This window comes from Urocitellus parryii, chromosome 7 (genome assembly GCF_045843805.1).
Source record: "Urocitellus parryii isolate mUroPar1 chromosome 7, mUroPar1.hap1, whole genome shotgun sequence".
Classification (NCBI taxonomy): domain Eukaryota; kingdom Metazoa; phylum Chordata; class Mammalia; order Rodentia; family Sciuridae; genus Urocitellus; species Urocitellus parryii.
Window position 1 is genome coordinate 46073746 of NC_135537.1, and position 21700 is coordinate 46095445.

The 21700-nt window shown below is 33.9% G+C and overlaps 1 protein-coding gene across 1 annotated transcript in view; it reads left to right on the forward strand.

Moving 5' to 3' along the window:
* Positions 1 to 21700, forward strand: part of Mmp16 (matrix metallopeptidase 16) — a 241952-nt gene that overhangs the window by 212716 nt on the left and 7536 nt on the right. The window contains exon 8 of the mRNA XM_026383922.2: positions 15462 to 15612. Within this exon, the coding sequence (XP_026239707.1) occupies positions 15462 to 15612 (151 nt within the window). The remainder of the gene's footprint in view (positions 1 to 15461; positions 15613 to 21700) is intronic.

Below are 21700 nucleotides of genomic sequence, written 5' to 3' on the forward strand. Positions count from 1 at the left end.
CTCCAGTTTACTCTCCTGGCCACTTCAGTGGACTTTTGAGAGCCCAGCTAGACATGGATGAGCTCTCCTCCTCCAAACGCCATTGCTATCCAAAGGGAGCCAGAAGTCCTGGGGGTGGCCAGTGTCTAAGGAGGGAAGTGGGAGCCTGGCACCCTGGGCTTAAATCATTTACTTTCTCTATCTTCATCAGAGCAATCACAATCAAAGTGACAGTCCCTGTTTTGCACTGTCTCCTTATATCCTTTATCACCTCAAAAAAAAAAAAAAAATGCAGAGATCCACCTCACTCCTCATCCAAGCCTGCCATCACCATTTACCATATAGGCCATGAGGCCATCTGCATCCCTCTCTGGCTGTCCCACCCTCCTCCCTGCTTCAATTTTCTACATAGCATCTGACAGAATATACAAGTCACTCACGTACTCTTTCTCAGAATCCTTTTCACTAGAATATCAGACCCCCAAGGGAATGGTTTTCTTTCCTGTCCCTGCTCGGCTCTCCCTTTGGTCCTTTCTTATCCCCAATATCTTTAACCAGGATTTGAAAACCTTGTTCTGTAATCACCAAATAATAAATATTTTAGATTTTGTCATCACTATAGTCTCTATTATATATCTTCCTTTGTTTTTTATTTGTATGCCTGCTTTATTAATCTTTTAAAAATGGGAAAATTATCCTTAAGCCACAGATCATAGTTTGTCATAGATCTCTGTCTTAAATAATAACTGCAATAGTAAGCACTCAACAAAGATTTATAGAATAATAAAATGCAAGCCCTATACTGTGACCCCAGAGCTAAACATGTTGGTCTCAGGCTACACCTGTTAGATTGGGCTCTTGTCACTTATAGGTTCATGCATTACTTCTTTAATTTTCTCTTTTCTTGTGCCTTTCTTGTCTTTATTTTTCTTTTATTTCTTTTTTTTTTTTTGGTCTTTAACTTTTCTTCTCTGAACATAGGACTTTTATTTTTTTTGTCTTCTAATTAATACTACACAATAATGCTCATATTTAATCTGCATAATCTTATATTTTCCCCTTTAACCAAAGTCCATGTTCATATATAAAACATTAGCCACATATTCCCTAAAAATATTTGGTGTTAACCTTGCTTTTATCTTGTATAAGAATTTGAAGACATAGGTTCAACTATTTAGTTATAAATTATAAATGCCATCTTAGTAATATAAAAATAACCACAACCTTAATATTCATATAAACTCATAAATATCTTTGAAAGAATGGGACAATACTAGTCATAATTCAAACTACATATTTTGGCATAATTTACATATTTTCTTGAACTGTGGACAGAATTGCATTTGTACATTTATATGCAGTGAGAGTTGTGAGACCATAAATTATAAAAACTAAAAATGTAAACAATTTATTCTCTATATGCATATGATCAATTCTATATTTTTATCATAATCTCATTACCTTTTGGTATGACTACATATAGTATATCAAAACATTAAGGGTGGCTTCAGCTTTCAGTCAAAATATAATAACAGGTATCAGACATATCATTGTACCTTAAACACACAAAAAGTGGGCAAAGTACATGAAAGGATTATTTTCAGGACACTGAGTACCAAGGAACAAAGGACAGTGAATCTCCAGAGTCAGATGACATCTGAAATTGCTCTGGGCAATTGCTCTGCCCAGATTCCTATGAAGAATTGTCCCCCAGAGAATTTTCTAGGTTGTAGCATGAGGTGGGGAAATTCAGACAAAAACTCAGAAGACTATCCAATTGAGGACAGGAGTTGAGAATCCAGGGTGAACAAGTGGCTACACTGTTCAGGATAAAGTCACGCAGAGAGAGCTGCACACAGAGGCCTAGGGATAGGTAGATAGTCCGCATATACATTGGAGAGAGCATTGCTTAGTGTGTGTTTAAGGAAACTCAAGTTTAGAGACTCATTTCATAGGAGGAGAAGGAGCAGTGTCTGGCACTCAGAGAGGGTTTATGATACCAACTGCTACCTGCCACCTGTCATGGGCAGTGGATACAGTACTGAGACAGGCCTAACCTCAGTAGTCAGGAATAATTATCCTAAAATGAGTACTCCCCTGGTCATGCCTAACAAATATTTAAGGTAACACCTGAAGTCATAAAATCGATATCAAACAACAGATCTATTTTAAAGTTCAAGAATATTTATAAAGATGTAAAACTACTAACCCCAAAATGTAAAATATAAAACATGTGCCATTCCCCATAAGCTCAGGAGCAAGACAAGGATTTCTGCATGTATCAAGTCTATTCAATATGATACTGGATGTTGTATCTAGTGTAGTAAGGCAAGAACTATAAATAAAAAGCATCCATATTACAAAGAAAGAATCACAGTAATAATACAGTTGTTCAAAGAGCAAATTGATTATCTATGTAGAAGTAATGCAGTCAACTAGAAAGCTTCTCAAATTGATAAGTTAATTTTGCAAGGTTGCAGGACACAAGATAATTATATGAATATCAATTATGTTTCTATAAATCTTCAAGAAATGTGAAGATTCTGAGATTTTGCCTTGCTTGCAAGCTACTAATTTAGTGTCACTTTCATGAATGTCGGAGGAAGACATGAGAATTTGCAGTCACAGAAAAAGACACACACACACATTTAGGAGCCAGAGTATAGATATTTTCAATAAGTTTTCTGAAGCCCATATTTCTTGTTTAAATATGACTAGGGCCAGCTAACTCTTGTGTATGTAACCACTTTTGCTGCAAAAAAGGAACCACAAACTTAAAAAAACTTGAATTCATCATAGTGAGAAGTAAACCTGCCTGAATTTTTTCCTGAAGTGAAGCATTTCTTTATTGTTTTGGACAGTAAACAAACCTTCCCCTAACTGGGAAGGAGACACTGTCTCTGTAATCCCAAGACTATTTGGTGTACAGATGTCTTGGAAATGTATTACAGAACAAAGGCAGTCACCGCCTCTCTGCAAGACACACTGAAAAAGAAGATGCCTATGAAGAATTGTCCCCCATCTCAAACCAGCAAAGAACAATCAGGAATTGAAAGTAAAAAAAAAAAATAGTTTTCATGTCATAGTGCCCCAAAACATCAAGTAGTAATGGAATCAAACTACAAACAATGTGAAAGACCTACACATTGGAGACTACAAAACTTTGCTAAGTGAAAGTAGACTTAGTAACTGTACAAATATGCTTTATTCGTGGGTCAGAGCACTCAGTATTATTGCTATGCCAATTCTAACCAAATTTATCTATAAGTTCATTGAAATCCTAATTAAAATATACGCAGCATGTTTGGTAGTAATGGTCAGGCTGATTCAAAATTCATATTCAAACATCCATATAATCAAAAGCACTTTGAAATTACTACTTGATTTCAAGTCTTATTTTAAATTTATGGTAATTAAGACAGTGTGAGTTGGCTTAAAAATAGAAAAAGTAGATCACCGTAACAAAATAAAGACCAAAAAATGAACTCAAACATGTATGGACAAGTAATTTTTAACTAAACTTTCCTTTGAAAAGTAAAGAGAAAATTTATTGCAGAAAAGACAGACTTTTCAATAAATGTCCAAATATGAATATCCAAGGATTTTGGATATTTGTATGTAAAATAATAAACTAATCCATACATTGTATCATATACAAAAAATTATTTCAAAATGACTTTATCCTAAATGTAAGAGCTAAACCTATAAAACTTCTAGAAAATATTGGAGACAAATGTTTGAAACTTTGGCTTAGGAAAAAAATATCTTAGAATTAAATGTCAGAATCATAATCCACAAAAGAAAAAATAAATTAAAAATTTCTCTCTAAAGACACTTTTTAAAATTTTTTATTCATTTTAATTAGTTATACATGACAGTAGAATGCATTTATGTACTTTGTTATACAAAGATGGGATATAATTTCTCATTTTTCTGAGTGTACATGTTGCAGAAATACATTGGTCATGCAGCCACAGATATATAACAGTAATAATGTCTGTTTCTTTCTACTATCTTTCTTATCCCCGTATCTCCTCCCCTCCCATCACTTCACTGTACCTAATCTAAGGCACTGACACATTTAAAGAAATGAAGTCTAGCACAGACAAGGTACAATTTTTGCCAACCAAGTATAGGATGAAGGCTTTGTAACCAGAATATATAAAGAACTTAAAAAACTCAATGCAAATAAATCAAAATTGCTCAATAAAAACAAGGAGAGTTTAAACAAAATTTCACCAAGAATGATATATGGGTAATAAATAAGTACATGAGGAAATGCTTAACTTTATTATTCATTAGGAAAATATAAATTAAATTCACAATGAGCTACCATTACCCATCTGTTAAAATGGACATAATTTAAAAGATTGACAATGTCAAGTGTTGGCAAGATTGAAAGGAACTGTAGCTTTCATTCTTAGATTATGTGAATGCAAAACTGCACACTCTTTCTGGAAAACACTTTCATACATCTATAATTGCAATATTACAAAATTGGAAACAACTCAAGTGTTCTCAAGAGGTGAATGGATAAACAAACTGTGGTACATCCAATAATGGAATTATATTCAGCAATGAAAATGAACAAGCTACTAATTAACACTATAACACAGATGAAACTCAAAGCAGTTTTGCTGAGTGAAAGAATTTAGGCAAAGCAAAGGTACATAATGTATCATAATATTCTTATAAAATTATTGAAAATGCCAGCTGAACTATAGCAACAGAAAGTGCCTCAGTGGTTTCCTGGGGAAAGTTGGAGAGAAGGAATACAAAGAGGCATGAGAAAACCTGGGATGATAAAATTGTTCATTATCTTGATTATGTTGATCATTCAATGGGTATATTTGTGTCAAGATTTAACAAATGATTCACTTTAAATATATGTTGTTCATTGCATGATAATTATATCAAAATAAAGCTGTTATTAAAGAAAAAAACTTTACTATGCATTCCTGTCTGTGTTGGAATAGTTCATGGAAACAAAATATTCTAATTTTAGTTCCTTAGCGGTGCTCAATGAGAGTCAGGTGGGTTGACCCCTTAAGCACAGGCACCAAGCTCCTCAGGAACTGCCCATCAGTGAAAGTGCCAGCATCTGAGAACTTCAGTAGAATCAAAATTAGCTGCATCTTAATAAAGAATTTATCCATTTACTGAAAAACAGAGAAAAAATTTATATAATCTCAACTTAATTTTAAACAATACTAACTTACAATGATATAAAGTATTATAAAGTATTTTCTAATGAGTACCTATAATGGAAATGGCTAAAAAAATATGTTGATAACCACTTCTTGTCTTATCATTTCTATATTGTTTATCTGTGTTCTATTTTTCCTGATTTCTTTAGTCTTAGTTTTGTTTATTTTTAAATGTTTTTACCACTTTATTACCTCTGTTTCCCATAAAAAACCTTCAAAGGAAGCAAGGTACAAGTAAGTACATAAACATTTTAAAGAATCTTTTTTTTTTAAATTCACCTATGTAGATTGTGTGGTCTAGTTTTGTTGTTGTTGTTGTTGTTATTGATGTTTGTTTGCTGTTTTTTATTTTTAATTTTGTTTTTTTGTTTTGTTTTGTTTTGGTTTGTTGTTGTTGTATCGGGACACCATCACACACTGCCTCCACCATAGTGAAGATGCTCTGAAGTGTTGTAGCCTGTGTTTGGCTGTGGGGGGAGGGTCAAACCCCAGGCCTTTCTTATTGAATGTCAGCAGGCTGGTGACTTGGCTTGTGTGACTATCACTGATCAACCCCTCTTACCCCTCTTCTTGACATTTGGCAGGGAACTCCAAGGCATTCTCCTTTATTCATGTTCATAGGGTGGTTTCTTTTGCTAGAGACCCAGGAATTGAAAATGCATCACACCTCAAGGAAGTCATCTGCTTTTCTCCAGCAATGGAGTGCATTCCCCACTGTGCTTGTCAGCTATCTTACTACTCAGGTAGATCCAATATAATAGGGCAACATTTTTGTAAACAAAACTAAGGCAGATGTTTACGTTCTCAATTGCTAGTCATATTCAGACTGAATGGTTATGAGATAATAATGTTTCTTTAAAAAAATCTAGGTTGAAAATTGAGCTGGTACAATCCTTTCAGGAAGAGAAAGTAAATTTTAAAATGAAGCTGCTAAGCATTGTCAAAATCGAGTCGTTGAAAAGTTCTCTCAAAATTCCTTTTGTTGCTATTATTTAATAACTTTAAACAGTACTTTTCACTGTGTCTGACAGTTTCATTTCAAGAAGTAAAAATCATTTATAGGATGGAAACTAAAATATATGAGGCAGAAAGAAGAGCATAATAAAGTTTGGGAATAAGAAAGGCGTACAGAAGATGTACAGAAAAAGAATAATTGTCTAAAAATATGTGGCAGCGGAAGATGGCGAAGAAAAGAGCTGTTTATTTCAGAAATGGTTTCTATTACTTGCATTTTTACTTCATTTTGAATGAATACTCATAAACCAGCAATTTCTGTATGCTGCTTAGAATTCATTGCTCCTGTGAGGTTTAGGGAGTTCTAATGAAGTTTATTTGAAATAGAAACACATTATTGCTTACATAATACAATGGATACCCTAAAAGAAATATTTCACTATACATAGGTGTGTGCAGTGACTACTTATTTTTCTGTAGAATGGAAAATTATGTCTAAAGAGCTATATTAGATTGAGGGATTTACATTTAATGGTATTAGTAACTACAAAAATGAATTTATAATGTGAATTTTTAATATCAGAAAATTCTGATATTAACCTTTTATTGTATGTTGAGATGAAATGGTCATCTGAATAAAAGATCCAAATATTTGATGATTGAAATTCTTCATTGATGATACACCTATTCTTTCAACATTTATTCAATAAGTCTGTGGTGTATTTTGTTATATCTATTTGGATTTATAATTCAATCTGCACTATTTTCATATCAGTATTATTTGCATACCTAAAAACGTTCTTCCTCCTCAAAAAACTTTTATTCTCCAAGTGGCACAGTAAACAAAAGTTTGCAAGTATACACAGAGGCAAAGTTAGGAGACCAAGAGGTTTACTGAAGAGGGAAGTCAGCTTTTGAAGGATCAAGGGAGAACAAGCTGCTACACCTATGACATAGTCTTGGCAAACCCAGTGTTGAAATTCAGAGCAAAGAGTGACTATTAAAAGGGTCTTGGGGCTGAGGATGTGGCTCAAGTGGTAGCGCACTCGCCTGGCACGTGTGCGGCCCGGGTTGGATCCTCAGCACCACATACAAAGATGTTATGTCTGCAGAAAACTAAAAAGTAAATATTAAAAAATTCTCTCTCTCTCTCTCTCTCTCTCTCTCTCTCTCTCTCTCTCTCTCTCTCTCTCTCTCTCTCACACACACACACACACACACACACACACACACACACTTTAAAAAAAAAAAAAGAGTCTTATGTAGAGCAGAATGGCCAGGCTTCAGTATTCTGCTTTGTTTGTTCTTTGGCTGGAGGCTGCTAGAGAAGAGCATGACCTTCACCCAACTGATACCAGACTCAGAAACACCTGGCTGATGGCAAGTTCTCTCTTGAAGGGATATCTGAGCCATACACCTCAGTGGCTACCATATTTGCATATTCATTCAAAATTCTCTGTTAACTAGATAATATTGTGGAACCTAGAAAACATAAATGCTAGAAACCAAAAGTCATATGACTTTCAGAGTTGTATATTTATTCAGATTTTCTTATCTATCTACTTATACACAATAGAGAAATTAAAACATATTTACAATAAAGGGCACTAGTGTAAATCAGTATACCTAATCATTTATTATTGGTATTATTTATTTACTGGAGTAAGTGAAGAGCAAATTTGACCAGTATTTCTGCTATGTTATAATAGTAAGAAGCACCATTACAGACACCATGATATTTGATATAGTATATTTGATATCTCATTATTTCCAGAACTCCAAATGAGAGGTGTTGGACCTTATGCACAAATTAAAAAAAAAAGACTCAGATATAGTAACTTTCCCAGGATCTTACAGATCATAATTGATAGCTCTGCCATCCCTATTCTGACTTTAAACCTTTTGCATGCTGAAGTAAACCAAGAATCTAACAAAAAAAAAGGAAAAATATATATATATATATGCTTTTTGGTATTTTTTTCAGATTCTTGAAGTATTTTTAAAGAATACATAAATATTGAATAGCTCAGGCTTTGGAATTATCCAGCCATTAAGAATGTACATCCCCATCTTTCCTGTAAAAGGCCACACAGTAAAGGCTTTATTCTTCAAGATCATATGATCTCTCTTGTAACTACTCAGTTCTGTCATGGAAAGGTCATAGAAAACATAGGCAGTATGTAAATAAATAGACATTATTCACAAATAAGCCAAAGCTAGTGTTCCTAGTTTACTGATCACTGTTGTAATAGAAGACGTAATATATAAATGTTTGTGTCGAGTTTTAGGGACTCCGAGAAACAAGTATAGCTGATTTTATTTTTAATTTAATTCAATTTATTTTTAGTAATGAGCCAAGAGGGGTATCTGTTGACTTAAGATACAATGAGCAATAATGAGTAAGTACAATCCTTCTAATAAATGTAGAGGAAATCATAAGCAATTCTGAATACAAACAGTGTGAACCTGTTTTGTTTAGACAGTTGATTTGGGATAATAAAGTGAGCACTGAATTAAAAGACCTGGACGAGAGTACAGATCTATTAAAAACTGCCAGTATGGTTTAAGGCACATCCCTTCTGGGACCTGTAAAATAAATGGAGGTGTTGGCTGGGTTCTCAACAATCTTTCTGATTTAGTACATTTAAATAATACAGTGCATTTCCACCAGTAACATGGGCTCAGTTGCAGGGTTTTAAGAAACAGGTATGAATCTTAGCTTCCAGAGTAGGCACTGTCTTCTTGATTAGTAAAGAAGAAAATGAAGAGGTCAGATGTCATTAGACACTACATTTATCCTGGAAGGAATGACATTTCATTTAATTATTAAATTCTTCATGGGATTTTTTTTTCTCTAGTGTCTATATTCTCCCCTAATCTGTCAGCTCCACAAGAGCCTTCTTCATCACTATACCTGCAGTTCCTATTTCATTGATTCTATAGGCTCTTAATAAGCAGACTTTGACTAGGTAAATAAATGAATTCCATTGAAAAATCACCATAGTTGTTGATTCATAAAGTCCTTTCTAACTCTCAACATTCTTTGTGATTATACTTTTTATTTAAAGTTTCTCAGCCGTTAGGTCTGGCTTGTTGATATTTTCCTCTACATTCTGCCAAGTACAATGTCAGTGAGGACCAGTTTTTTCCACTTGCTCTAGAATATGTTGACTTCATCTGAAATCCAGCAAATCCCTTCATTCTGACAAAGAAGCAGTATTTTCTGAGAACCAGACAGTCTGATGGTAAGGTAGTTAAAAACCTACCATTTATATTCAAAATAGAATTCGTTGATTATGAATTTCATGTACTAAAAAAAACTATAGAAATAAATCAATTTTGTCATGTGAACATTTTTATTTACTAAGATACAAAAGTAATTATATAATTGTATCTCCTTAGAAAACACTTGGAAAATTAAATGTTGTCACTCATAATCATTGTTATTTCCCTGAATTCTATGACACAAACACTGCAGGCAAGGTAGATGTCTCCCTTGAAGTTTTGTATTTAACTGCTGGGAATTCACCAGGCAAACCTATGTTTGCTGATAAGTTTTCTGGTTTGCCTTGGTTTTTAAAGGGCACATAAGTTCATATTTTTAAAAATCACTTCATGTTTTTCCTAACAGAAATTAATGCTATTCAAGATCTTCTATAGCAAGGCTGTGATCATTAAAAGTGAATGACTAAAAAAAAAAAAAAAAAAAAAAGTGAATGACTGATTATTTCTCCTATTTGATGATGGAAAACACTATACCAACAGTATAGAAAAGTGCTTTTGTAACACAATTTTTAAGTAACAGTTTTGTACTAGAATAAGAATAATTTCCTAGAACAACTGTTTGTTTTTCACAACATCCTCTCCTGAGACACAAGGACAACTTATCAACTAAGCTTTTGTGAACATTTTCTCTTGCCATGTACACCAGGGCATCCTGGGTATTGATTCATCCAGTTTAATCCCTGGAAATAGTGTGAAGAGACTGTCATGCAAATGATAAAATTTAGGAACTGAGAAGGGAAGTATTGTAAATCATGCCAGAACATTCCTGCATGAAAGGACAACTGAGTTGAACTGATTAAAGATTTACTCTAAATAGCTAGCATGGGAGACATTGAAACTATATACCCTTTCCTAATTAAAAATGAGAGGAAAGGAAAGGATGCCATGAGCCACTGAGGTGCAGGCCAGCAGAATAGGCCTTTCTTTTTCTTCTATTGTTTTAAGATCCTCTATTTTAATAGCTACACAGATATGACTAAACTATGGAACATACTGTGAAACAGCTCCTTGAATGTTCTATCTCATTGAATCTGGCAAGAAAATGATCTGGACCTTTGGGTGAGGGTTTTTCTTTATGAAATTTTCAGATTTAACAAGGGCTCAGGATAGGTTTATATTTGTATGACAGTATTTCCCAGCACACAATTTAATATAATCACTTATATAAATGGTTTTCCAACACAATACTGGGGTATGCCTTTATAGTTGCTCAGACTTGGTGGTAGTAATAAAATTCATTTCTCCTGCTCTGTTAACAGGATTCAAGACTAATGAGTACCATGTTATTGATGTAGCCTTTATTGTCCCATTTTATTAATCCTCTATTTGATTATTCATGTAATATTAAACATGGTTCTTTGCATCAACAACCATTTGCTAAGTACTTATTTCCCAGGCATTTTTATGGGGTGCTTCAGGAAAATATCATGTCATGTATGATATTTTTCCTCAAGTCTTCTCATAGCCTGAAGTTGGGAGAAAGTTTGTGATCCATGCCAGCCAGTGTAGTGTCCTAGTTAACAATACAATAAAGGTAAAGACCAGGTACTCAGACAATAAATTGGCCTATGTTTCTCAAAAAGAAAATCTTTTCCAGGACAATGACACTGTATTTTGAAAGAGTCATCAAATTTTTCCAAAAAAAGGGAGACAAATGTAATGAGAATGAGATATGTCACCTATATTGAAAGGAACCTTGAATGGCATACAGCTGAACTTCAAATTTTATCCTGAATGCAATGAAAAAAAAATCACTGGAAACTTTAAACAAAAGAGAGATGAGGCTTGCCTTTTAGGGAAATCTCTTTAATGACCTTGGGAAGAGTACATAAAAGAGAAACCAACAGGTGGCAGGGAGCTTAGAAAGGAGAATTTTGGAATAATATAAGCTAGAAAGTTGTTGTTAAGGCACCTGGCTAGATGATAACATGGAATATTGGCTAAAAGCTAGAACCCTGTTCAAGAGACTTGGGAACTCAAATGCATCTAATATCTTTTTTGACATTTAAATGTTCAAAAGTTGTATTGAACAGTCTCATTCAGTTAAATGAAAATGAATCCAGTTGGGTTAATAGAACTTAAAGGATATTTGTGGTGTGTGACAAGAACTCACAATTCAGGAATAGAACTCTCTTTGTGACCCCCTGGTCACTCTCCCCTTCATAGTTTGCTCTTCACATCTATTCCATTCTCTTCTCTCTTTCGCTCCATCTCTCTTGACACAATTTCTACCTCCTCATAATGTCTTCTTGTCCATAGCCATCATGGATTCTCAGGCTTCGTACTATATAACAAATATTTTCTCCTACTGAGTGGGAAACTCTCTCAGTGCCCCCTGGGCCACATTGCCAATGAGAAATATGGATGGCTCTACTCATCTCTGCTCCTCTGACCGCACCATATTTCCATAGCTTCCTCTGCAGCACTTTGGCTGGCTCCAGGTTTGGAGTGATAGCATAGAGGGAGACAATGGAGGATAAGAGATAAAGAAATTATCTTTAGAAGGGATATGGAAATGCCTCATGCTAGCTACAATGAGAGTGGGATTCAGCAGACAACTTCAAGTGAGTGTTAGGAATTCAAATAAGTTGAATGTAATGAATCATTAAATATGAAAAACAATGTGAGCCCCTGACTAACTAATAGGCCATCTACCCAAAGAATGAAAAGAAGAAGAAAGATCTTGGGATGAATACAATTTTGGACTTGTAAATTAATTTTGCAGAATCCCAATAGGTAACTATATAAGCTGTTTGGCTTTCAAGAGATATTTGGATTAGAGAGCACCATTTATTACCACTCTGTTTTTTGGCTTCTGAAATATACTATTATTTTATTCTTTCTCATTGCCTCTTCTTCTTTCTCTTCTTTTGCATATTTTTCCTTTATGTGATTTTATTTGAAGGTCACATGTTTCTAGAAGCCCAGTTCTGGCTTCTCTTTGTTTTTTCTATATACTGTCTCCTAGATAATCTCACTAAATTGTAAATTATAAACACCATATTTATACTATAACTTCAAAATTGTTGTCTTCACCCAGGTACATCCAGTTGATTACATGATTTATGTAGATATCATGCTGACATCTCAAACTCTTGATTTGAACCCACCTCCATTCATCTTTGTCTTATTGAATAACACTCTGATTCTCTTGTCTACACAAACCAGAACTTGAGAATCATCCTTGATATTATCTTTGTTTACTCCCCTCTGCCAGTCCCCCAGAAATGCCTATAATTTCATCTCTATAATATATCATGAATTCATTTTTTCTTCTACACCTCAATTTATGCAACTTTAGTTCAAACTATGATTGATGAACATTCTAATGCAACTATTCAATGATTTTGTCTTTGTTTTAAAACAACATTCAAACTCCTGTAAAGGTTATCTGATCTTTACCTCTATCCATACTCTATACTCCTATCATACTATGTTCTAGTCACATAACAAACTTCTTCTCATGACAGCATATGTTCTTGATACTTCCCTCATCAAAAACAACCTTCACTGAGCTGGAGCCTTTGAATGATACAAGTCCACAATTGAATAGGAGGATCATTTCTGTGTCCACTATAAAGTAGCCCCCATCCCATCCATCTCCATTCATGTCCTTTTTCTGTTTTTAAATACTTATTCCTCTGGGGGTATCTTCATTTATTTGTTTACTTATTTAAGGCTGGTTTTCCCACACCCATCCATTAGAATCTAAGCTTTAGGAGATAGAGATGCTGCTCTCCTTGTTCACTCCCATACCTCTGGCATCTGCAGCAGCACTTGGTATATGTATTATAGAGGTTGTTGAATGAGTGATTCAGTTAATTAGTTCTTGCAAAAGAAACTTGACACGTCTTTTAATTTCTTCCTACAGTAATTCACCAGTAAAGTCACCATTTGAAAATATAAAACTGATTGTATCCTTTTATAATTTAATCTCTGATGGTTTCCTATTGCACTCAAATTAAAATCAGACCCATAGGTTGGTTATCAGTGCCATCCTCCTTGCTCATTACTGTCCACTAATCTTTCACTTCCTTGATAACTAATTCTCTTCTGCTTGGTCACTTTTCCTGACATTCTTTGCATAAATACTTTTTTTTCTTTAGATTTTTTTTTTTTTGTACCAGGGATTGAACTCAGAGACACTCAACTTCTGAGCCACATCTACCCTATTTTGTATTTTATTTAGAGACAGGTTCTCATTGAGTTGCTTAGTGCCTCGATTTTGCTAAGGATGGCTTTGAACTCACAATCCTCTTGTGAGTTCAGCCTCCCAAGCCACTGGAATTACAGGTGTGTGCCACCCCACCCGGCTGGAATATTATTTTTTTAGAGAGATTTTTCCCTGACCTTAAATTAAGACCCTCTATTTTTTTCTTTTTCTCAGTTTAGGGTATGTTTCTTCATAGCACTTATTAGTTTTTCTGTTGTTGGAATTATATATATGTGCATTTGGTTTCAGTCTGCCTCTTCATGTAGGATGATCATGGTGGAGATTCAGTCTTTCTCTCTTTAGTATTCTTAGTATCTAACATGATTCTTGGAATACTGAGACACTCAACATTTTACTGTAAATTATATCAAATGGTAATAGAACGTCTTAGAAAATAAATGAGATTTCCCATGGTTTCAAACTCAAGAGTCCTCATTAAATCCAGGCTGAAGATGTGGAGTTTGGTTTTAGTTTTGTTTTGTGTTGTTTTAGGGCAGTTTGAGAATTTTAAATGTCTTTGAGGTGTGACTTGAATGCTTCCGTATATGTAGTCCTCATCCAAGAGTGGTACTTAAATATTTTAAAATAAAGCAAGACCTTACGTTAGTTAGTAAGGACATAGGAACTCCTACTTTACCAAATATTAACCCGAGGAGAGGTTAGTAATTCAATAGGTTGTTGGATCTTTCAAAAAAACTAAGTGGTCAGAGAAGAGAGAGAGGAGCCTTTGGGGCAATGGATATTTACTGATTTTCATAAAAATGTCCAATATTAGTGAAGATACTCCAATCCTGCCATCTCTAACTTAGCCCTTGTAGGCATCTAAGTTTGTGATTCCTTCCGTTATAGAGAAAGAAAAAATGAGAGCAAGGAACAGAGTCTCTGACAAAATAAGTTCAGAAAAGAGCACTGCAGAAGATAGAGAGGAACCAAGAGAAAATGGCTCTCTAGCTGCTTAGGGAGGAAAGTGCACTACAATATACTGTCAATTCTGTCAGTAGATAAAGGTGAAGAACTGTTTGGAGGGCCTTGAGGGCTCCAAGAAGAAAAGAAGTTTTAATGCACTATTGGGTATGAAATCAGCTTTCAGTGGAGGGAGAACTGGTTGGAGACAACTGGATGAGCATACTGTGAAGGACGTGGTGCTCAATTGTGCTGGGGACGTGAGGCAGGAGTAGACATGTCATCTGCAGAGAATTTCCAAGCAGCAATACAACTGACTGAAGTTGGCCTGCTCTTGAGTGTTATCATGCACTGGCAATTCTGCACAGGTTAGGGTTTAAATTGTCCTCCCCTCAGTTACCACTCTTATAGAGAGGGATAGTTTACAGCTGAAAGAGGGCAGAATCAGAGGAGGATGGTTTATAAGACTAGAGAGACTTGTGACTTTTTACATAATAAAAGGAAGAGGTCAGCTCAGAGGAAATGCTTCAACAGAAAAGACATAATCATTAAAGCAATTTGAGGACACACAGAATGAACAAAACCCAGGGATGACTTAGCTTTGAAGAAAAATAGGGGATCTAATTCCCAGGGGCAGAATCCTGGATCTGTGACTCAGAATTATGTCTTTAGTACTAGTTGTAAATTTATTTTATTTTTTAAATGAATGCAATTTTGAATATATTACTGTGTAATTATTCATTATATCTGTTTTTGAAAATAACATTGGTGTTTCAAAAATAACATCAATATTGTAGACATGACTGCTACGAACATATTTCAAAGATTCCATGCAAATAACTTAAATGCATTGTGCTAATAGAGATATTCTAATCTGACATTCAATTAATGCATTCTGCATTTGCACTTATTTCATACAGGTAACAAATATTGGGTATTCAAGGACACAACTCTTCAACCTGGTTACCCTCATGACTTGATTACTCTCGGAAGTGGAATTCCCCCCCATGGTATTGACTCAGCCATTTGGTGGGAGGACGTTGGGAAAACCTATTTCTTCAAAGGGGACAGGTCAGTACACACATCACATAGGAAAGAGTTAATGAATGTTTCCAGAAGTCAATGTTTCTGGTCTATCATAGGCAAGCGCTGTTGATAACGAATCTGTGTGGCTATAAACACAAGTTAATGCAGTAGAAAATATTTTAAAATACATTTTAAATAATATAATATTTAAGATAAATCACTATATAATGAACTAATGTGACTTTCTTATGATGTATTTTTTTAAAATTTTTCTTTCTAATACATTTTTAAATTTATTTTTTATTAGTTCTAATCAGTTATACATGACAGCAGAAAGCTTTTTAATTCATTGTACACAAATGGAGCACAACTTTTCATTTCTCTGGTTGTACACGATGTAGTATCTATTGTACCACATGTGTTGTCATATATATACCTAGGGTAATGATATTCATCTCATTCTACTGTCTTTCCTACTTCTGTGCCCCCTCCCCTTTGCCCCCTCAAAATTCTTCCATTCCCCCCACATCCCCTCATTATGGATCAGCCTACTTATTATGGTGTATATTTCTACAATATATATTCTTTCTTTTCTCCATGTTCTTTGCATGCTTATAAAGCTACATAGGCAGTGAATATATGTGTCCTTATAGTACATTTTCTTATAATTTTACTACATCTAGGAAAAAAATACTTCTTAGTACAAGCTTTGTGTGTCCTTACACTCAATGTTAAATGGTTACCCTTCACACACAGTTAATTGTGACCATGTTCAAATAATTTCAGTTTACTCACAGGTATTCCCTTAGAAGCCATTTATTAAGTTACCAACAAGCAGGTGCTGTGAACTATTAACAAGCTATCACTGCAGTAGATACTGTTAGCGTATAACATCCCTTCCTGGCAACTTTATTCTTCTCCTTTTTCCTGTGACATCACTAACAGGATTCATAATTTTTTTTATAACTAAATTGTTAGCCTTATAACTCACAGTAGCTATCAAGTATACATAGCTCCACCCCTGTCCATTCTTTGACATATATTACATATAAAATATATGAAGACTGTTTTTATTAATTTAAATAAATACTAAGTAGAAAAAGTAATGAAGATGAAAACTCAAATTTCAACTAAATTGTTACTAACTGGGTAACAATATGAAAGCACTAATTAGCCCTCACTGGTTTGTAGGACTTACGTATGCCATTGGGCTGCCTTTTCTAAGCACATTATAAAGAATATACAGGCTTTAATGTCTTATGTGCTCCTAAAGAGTTTGCCTGATTACCCTGGCATAAAATACCCCTGTTTGTTATCCCCAGCTTTAAGAGAAAAATAACTAAGGATATAAATATGTTTATTTAAAATTTATGATTTTTAATTGTGAATGATTTCAGACATTGAGTTTTATCTGTGATGAAATCCTATAATTGGCCTCCATGTGTAAGAATGTAAACTTTTGAGTTTATTCTGTTTTCAACTTTTACGTATATTATATTTCTATAACAAAATATCCATAGATTTTAATTCATGAAAATATAGTCAAGGCCTTTCTAAAACACTTCTTAGTAAATCACAAACAAAAGGATTCTGCATAGAGATGTTTGCTAGACCCACAAAAAGCATAATGACTCTCAACAGTATATAAGTATAATATAATAGAAGAGAAAAAATGAAGTACTTATTGCCACAGAATAATGACCACTAAATAAAATAAATGTGCAGACTTATATTCTTTAAAACATTATAACCCTTGAGGTTGTTTAATTCTCTAGTTTTGATTATTTATATATACTCTTTCAGGACTAGGCATAGGACAGAAGGCTGAGAAGATATGTTGGAGAGATTGGTTTTCAGACACAGAAGGAGAGTTTAGCTTTTGGGCTCTGGATGTAGCACAGTGGTAAAGATTGCCTAGCATGCACAAGGCCCTGAGTTCAATCTTCAATATGGGTTAGAGAGTTTCATACATAACATTAAAAGTTACCATTTAATTATCAGATAGTTCTTTTTCCTATATATGCCAGAAATATTTTTTAAATCTTTTTCCCCTTCTAAAAATTTAGTTCTTATTAGAAAAATTTTACTTTACAGATAAATACTAGTTATTAGTAATAATATTAAATTAATTTGAGAGATACCTCAAATTCATGAAATCAGTTTAGATTTAATACCAAATTTATAATAAAGATTGTTAATAAATGAGAAAACGGTTTCAGTTCATTTCCTTCCTACTTCAAACACTTTTTGTAAGATAGAGCAAAGTGTATGAATATACTCTTATTACTTGTGTTTTATTTAAATCACTGTGATTTTATAGGCTTTAAAAATATTGAAAGTAGGATTCCATATAATTTCCAGGCATATGATCTGATGTATCATGAATTATAGGTGATACATATTTATATAATTATATAATTCCAGAGTCATAACATTTATCAATACATTCATTCTAGATTTATGACCCTACCTAATTGTGCCTAGCTGCCTGCAGTGACAATATGACTATAAGGCAATCAATTCCATTTTCAATAACTTTAATGTCTGCTTCCTTCAGATGTCTGTACCAGTCCTCACCTAGCCCTCATTAATTCATTCAAAATTTATTTTTCAAAACATACTATATCACATGTGCTAGACAATAAAGATAGATAATATTTAAAACTACAAGGCTTCCCATGGCTCTTACATTCTGTTGGAGTAAAAAAAAAATAATGACCTTAATGGTTTTTACATTGAGAAATGTTACAAAGAAGTATGGCAAGGTTTTTAGGGATAGAGATTCATTGGAGATAAGGAGTAATTAGGAAGTAGTGGAAGTTGGAGAGGAACTCACTTGTGAATGGCACACCTGAGGGGTACCTGAAGAGGGACAGGTTTTAGCTATATGAAACTATTCAGACCAATGTGTCATGGACAGATAAATAGTTGTGCTAAGGACATGAAAATAGGACATTCAAAAATAGAAGAAAGCATTGTGGTTAGAGCATAGCCATTAAGTGGTCAGAAGAGGTCAAGCAGGTCAGTAGAGATCCAGTGGCACAGTGTCCTGGAGGTGATCGGGAAGACTTTGTACTGAGTACAATGGAAAGGCAGTATAGATTTTCAGGAGCACAATGACTTGATTTTATGTGTGTCCCTAAAGGTCATTCTGGCTGCTGTGAAGAATGGGCTTCCAGAGTGGAAGTAAGAAGGGTACTTGGGAGACCATTGGACAGGCAGAGAGGACAGTAGCAGTGGAGGTGAAGCAAAAGAGATAGATGAAGGATTCCTTTTGAATGTAATCATAATAATCTATTCTTATGCCTTGGATCTCAGGGGACATGAAACAATTTCTAGGATCTTCACCCAAAAATTGAGTAGTGAAATTTCTGGAGAAAAAGGAGACAAGGAAAAGAATATTGGGGGGGGGGGAGAGATGAAGAGATTGAAATGTCCATGTTCAATCTGAAGCATCTATTTGAAAACCAAATGAGCGGAATCAAGTAGGCAGTTGGATAATTCGAGTTTGACTCTGAATGGAAAAGTCAGTGGGAGGCACAGATTTGGGAGTAATTGACATATAAAAGGTATTGAAAGCAGAGGTCCCCATGAAATCTTTTAAGAATGGAAATAATCAAGAGTAGAGGAAATGGTGGTTCTTTAAATAGATCTGTAAATGCAGATTAAAATATCTACTCTTTCACTACTTCACATACAGCATGGAACTCGGTCCCTCAGATTCCTGCTTGCCCTTTTCATAATAGACTATAATTTGGTACTTGGATACATTTTGGTCTTCATAGCATTTAGCTCTAAAATGCTATGTTTCTAAATCACTTCTTAGCATCTTCTCACAAATAAATTCCAAGATTCTAGTGTGATACAGCATTCGAAGTTCAACTATTGAGAAGTGTAAAATCATATTTTTTAAAAGACAAAATTCTGGCCCACCTTGGAATTTTTTAAATTGCCACTAATAGTCAAATAGAAAAATACTTCCAGCTTAAATTGTGTTTATGAATTAATTACTTTATGTATATTTAAATCATTCAACAACATAGTAAAAAATGATATTTTCTGTTTTATCACATTTTAAGTATGTTTCTGAATAGTATGATTATTTGGGTATGAAAAAAGAAGCATTCTATTATTTTGTGGTCATAAATCTTGAATCTGGGCAAAGAATTGCAACCATGTTGGATTTATTTTTTTTAATTTTTTATTCTAATTTGTTATATGACAGCAGAATGCATTACAATTCATATTACATATATAAAGCACAATTTTTCATATCTCTGGTTGTATGCAAAATATATTCACACCATTCATGTCTTCTCATACATGTTTAGGGTAATGATGTCCATGAGACCATGAGATGGACACCATGTTGGATTTAAAAAAAAAAAAATCTGTCATGTGAAATGACCCTTGGGTCCACTTGAATTTAGTTTGGAATTCAGTATCCAGCAATATCTAATTAAATTGTTTCACTACAGAAACTTCTATATAGTTTTATTTCTTAGCATAGAAAGCATTTTAAAAATTTACATCACATGAATAACTCTTTTCTCCTCATGATCAAGTCTAAAATCTGATTAATGAATCTTATTTCTTATCATAATTGTTTTAAAACATTAAGAATGCTTCTTTCAAAGAAACATCTAATTAAAATCAAAATTCTACAGTAGATCCCAGTGGTTCAGGAGGCTGAGGCAGGAGGATCACAAGTTCAAAGCCAACCTTAGCAACTTAGTAAGGCCCTAAGCAACTTATCAAGACTCTCTCTCAAAAAAAAACTTAAATGCTTGGGATATGGCTGAGTTGTTAAGTGCCCCTGGGTTCAGTTCCCAGTTTCAAATTAAAAAAAAAAAAAATCTACAATACACATGACTGATGATCAGAATGAAAACGTATATGATGTTCATTTATAAACTCTTTCTCATTTATTGACCCTTCTGCACAAAATTCCAAATTTTATCCACTATAACATCTAAATTTTAAAGTCCTCAAGCAGTTTATTTAAAGAGTTCTAGCCTGAATATGCTATTTCTTTTTTAACCAATCCATAAACTTATTTTTCTGGGAGGAAAATATCAGCAGGTTGAGCTTTTTTGTTAATGTTGGAAAATGTTCAAATATGTGAAAATTAAAACCCAAACCTTTATTTAACAAGCCCCAGTACCTTTAGCAAGACAACCCTGAAAATAGTTAAGCATTTCTAATCACATTCCAGTCTACTGGATATTCACAAAGCTGACACACAGCAGGCAACCTGAGGGTTCAAGCCTACACTGAGATTCTCAGATTGCAAAGTGATCCCCTATTCTAATTTTACATTATCTGCTGGGAAAGAGAAAATTCATTTATTTTGTAAATTTATACCAGAATTATGTGGCTATAAAAGAATCTAATAAAACTCACATTCCATAGATATTTTCTTGAAACGTACATTCTATGAATCTTATGTGTCTGGCATACAATGGAGAGGCTCAAAAAGTTCTTTCCTGACACATGTGAGGCATTGGGTTCAATCCTCAGCATCACATAAAAATAAATAAATATATGATAGATAGATAGATAGATAGATAGATAGATAAAAGTATTGTGTCCATCTTCAACTTAAAAAAAAAAGTATCAGTGGGTGAGAGTTATCTAAGAGAGAATAGAAAAAGGAAGGAAGGAAAATTATACATAACAACTATACCTCAACAGTAAGAGTGAAAAGTAAATATATTATCAGGATGCTATATGCCATGAGAGTTACTAGCAGCAACAAGGTTGAAAACATACTGAACTATGAACCAAAGAGGGCTCATTTGAATTTCAGCTCTTCCATAACACAGCAGAGCAAAGGTAAATAAGTCACTTATCTTCAAATAAAATGATGCCCAGTGCTGTGACACTGACTGAGCAACAATATACACTATAGTTATAGTTAGGACATTTTTATAGAGAATATTATAGTATAAAGATTGTTGAGGGAGTTAAGGGAAATCAAATAATAGAGTGTATTATATAAATTTGCTTTATGGGCACAAAACACAACATAAAATATAGATATTATTACATAAAGAATAATATGACTACTTCTCAGAAACTGGTTTCTAAGTATGTAGTAATGTTACTAAATGACTGCATCATACCAGGATTT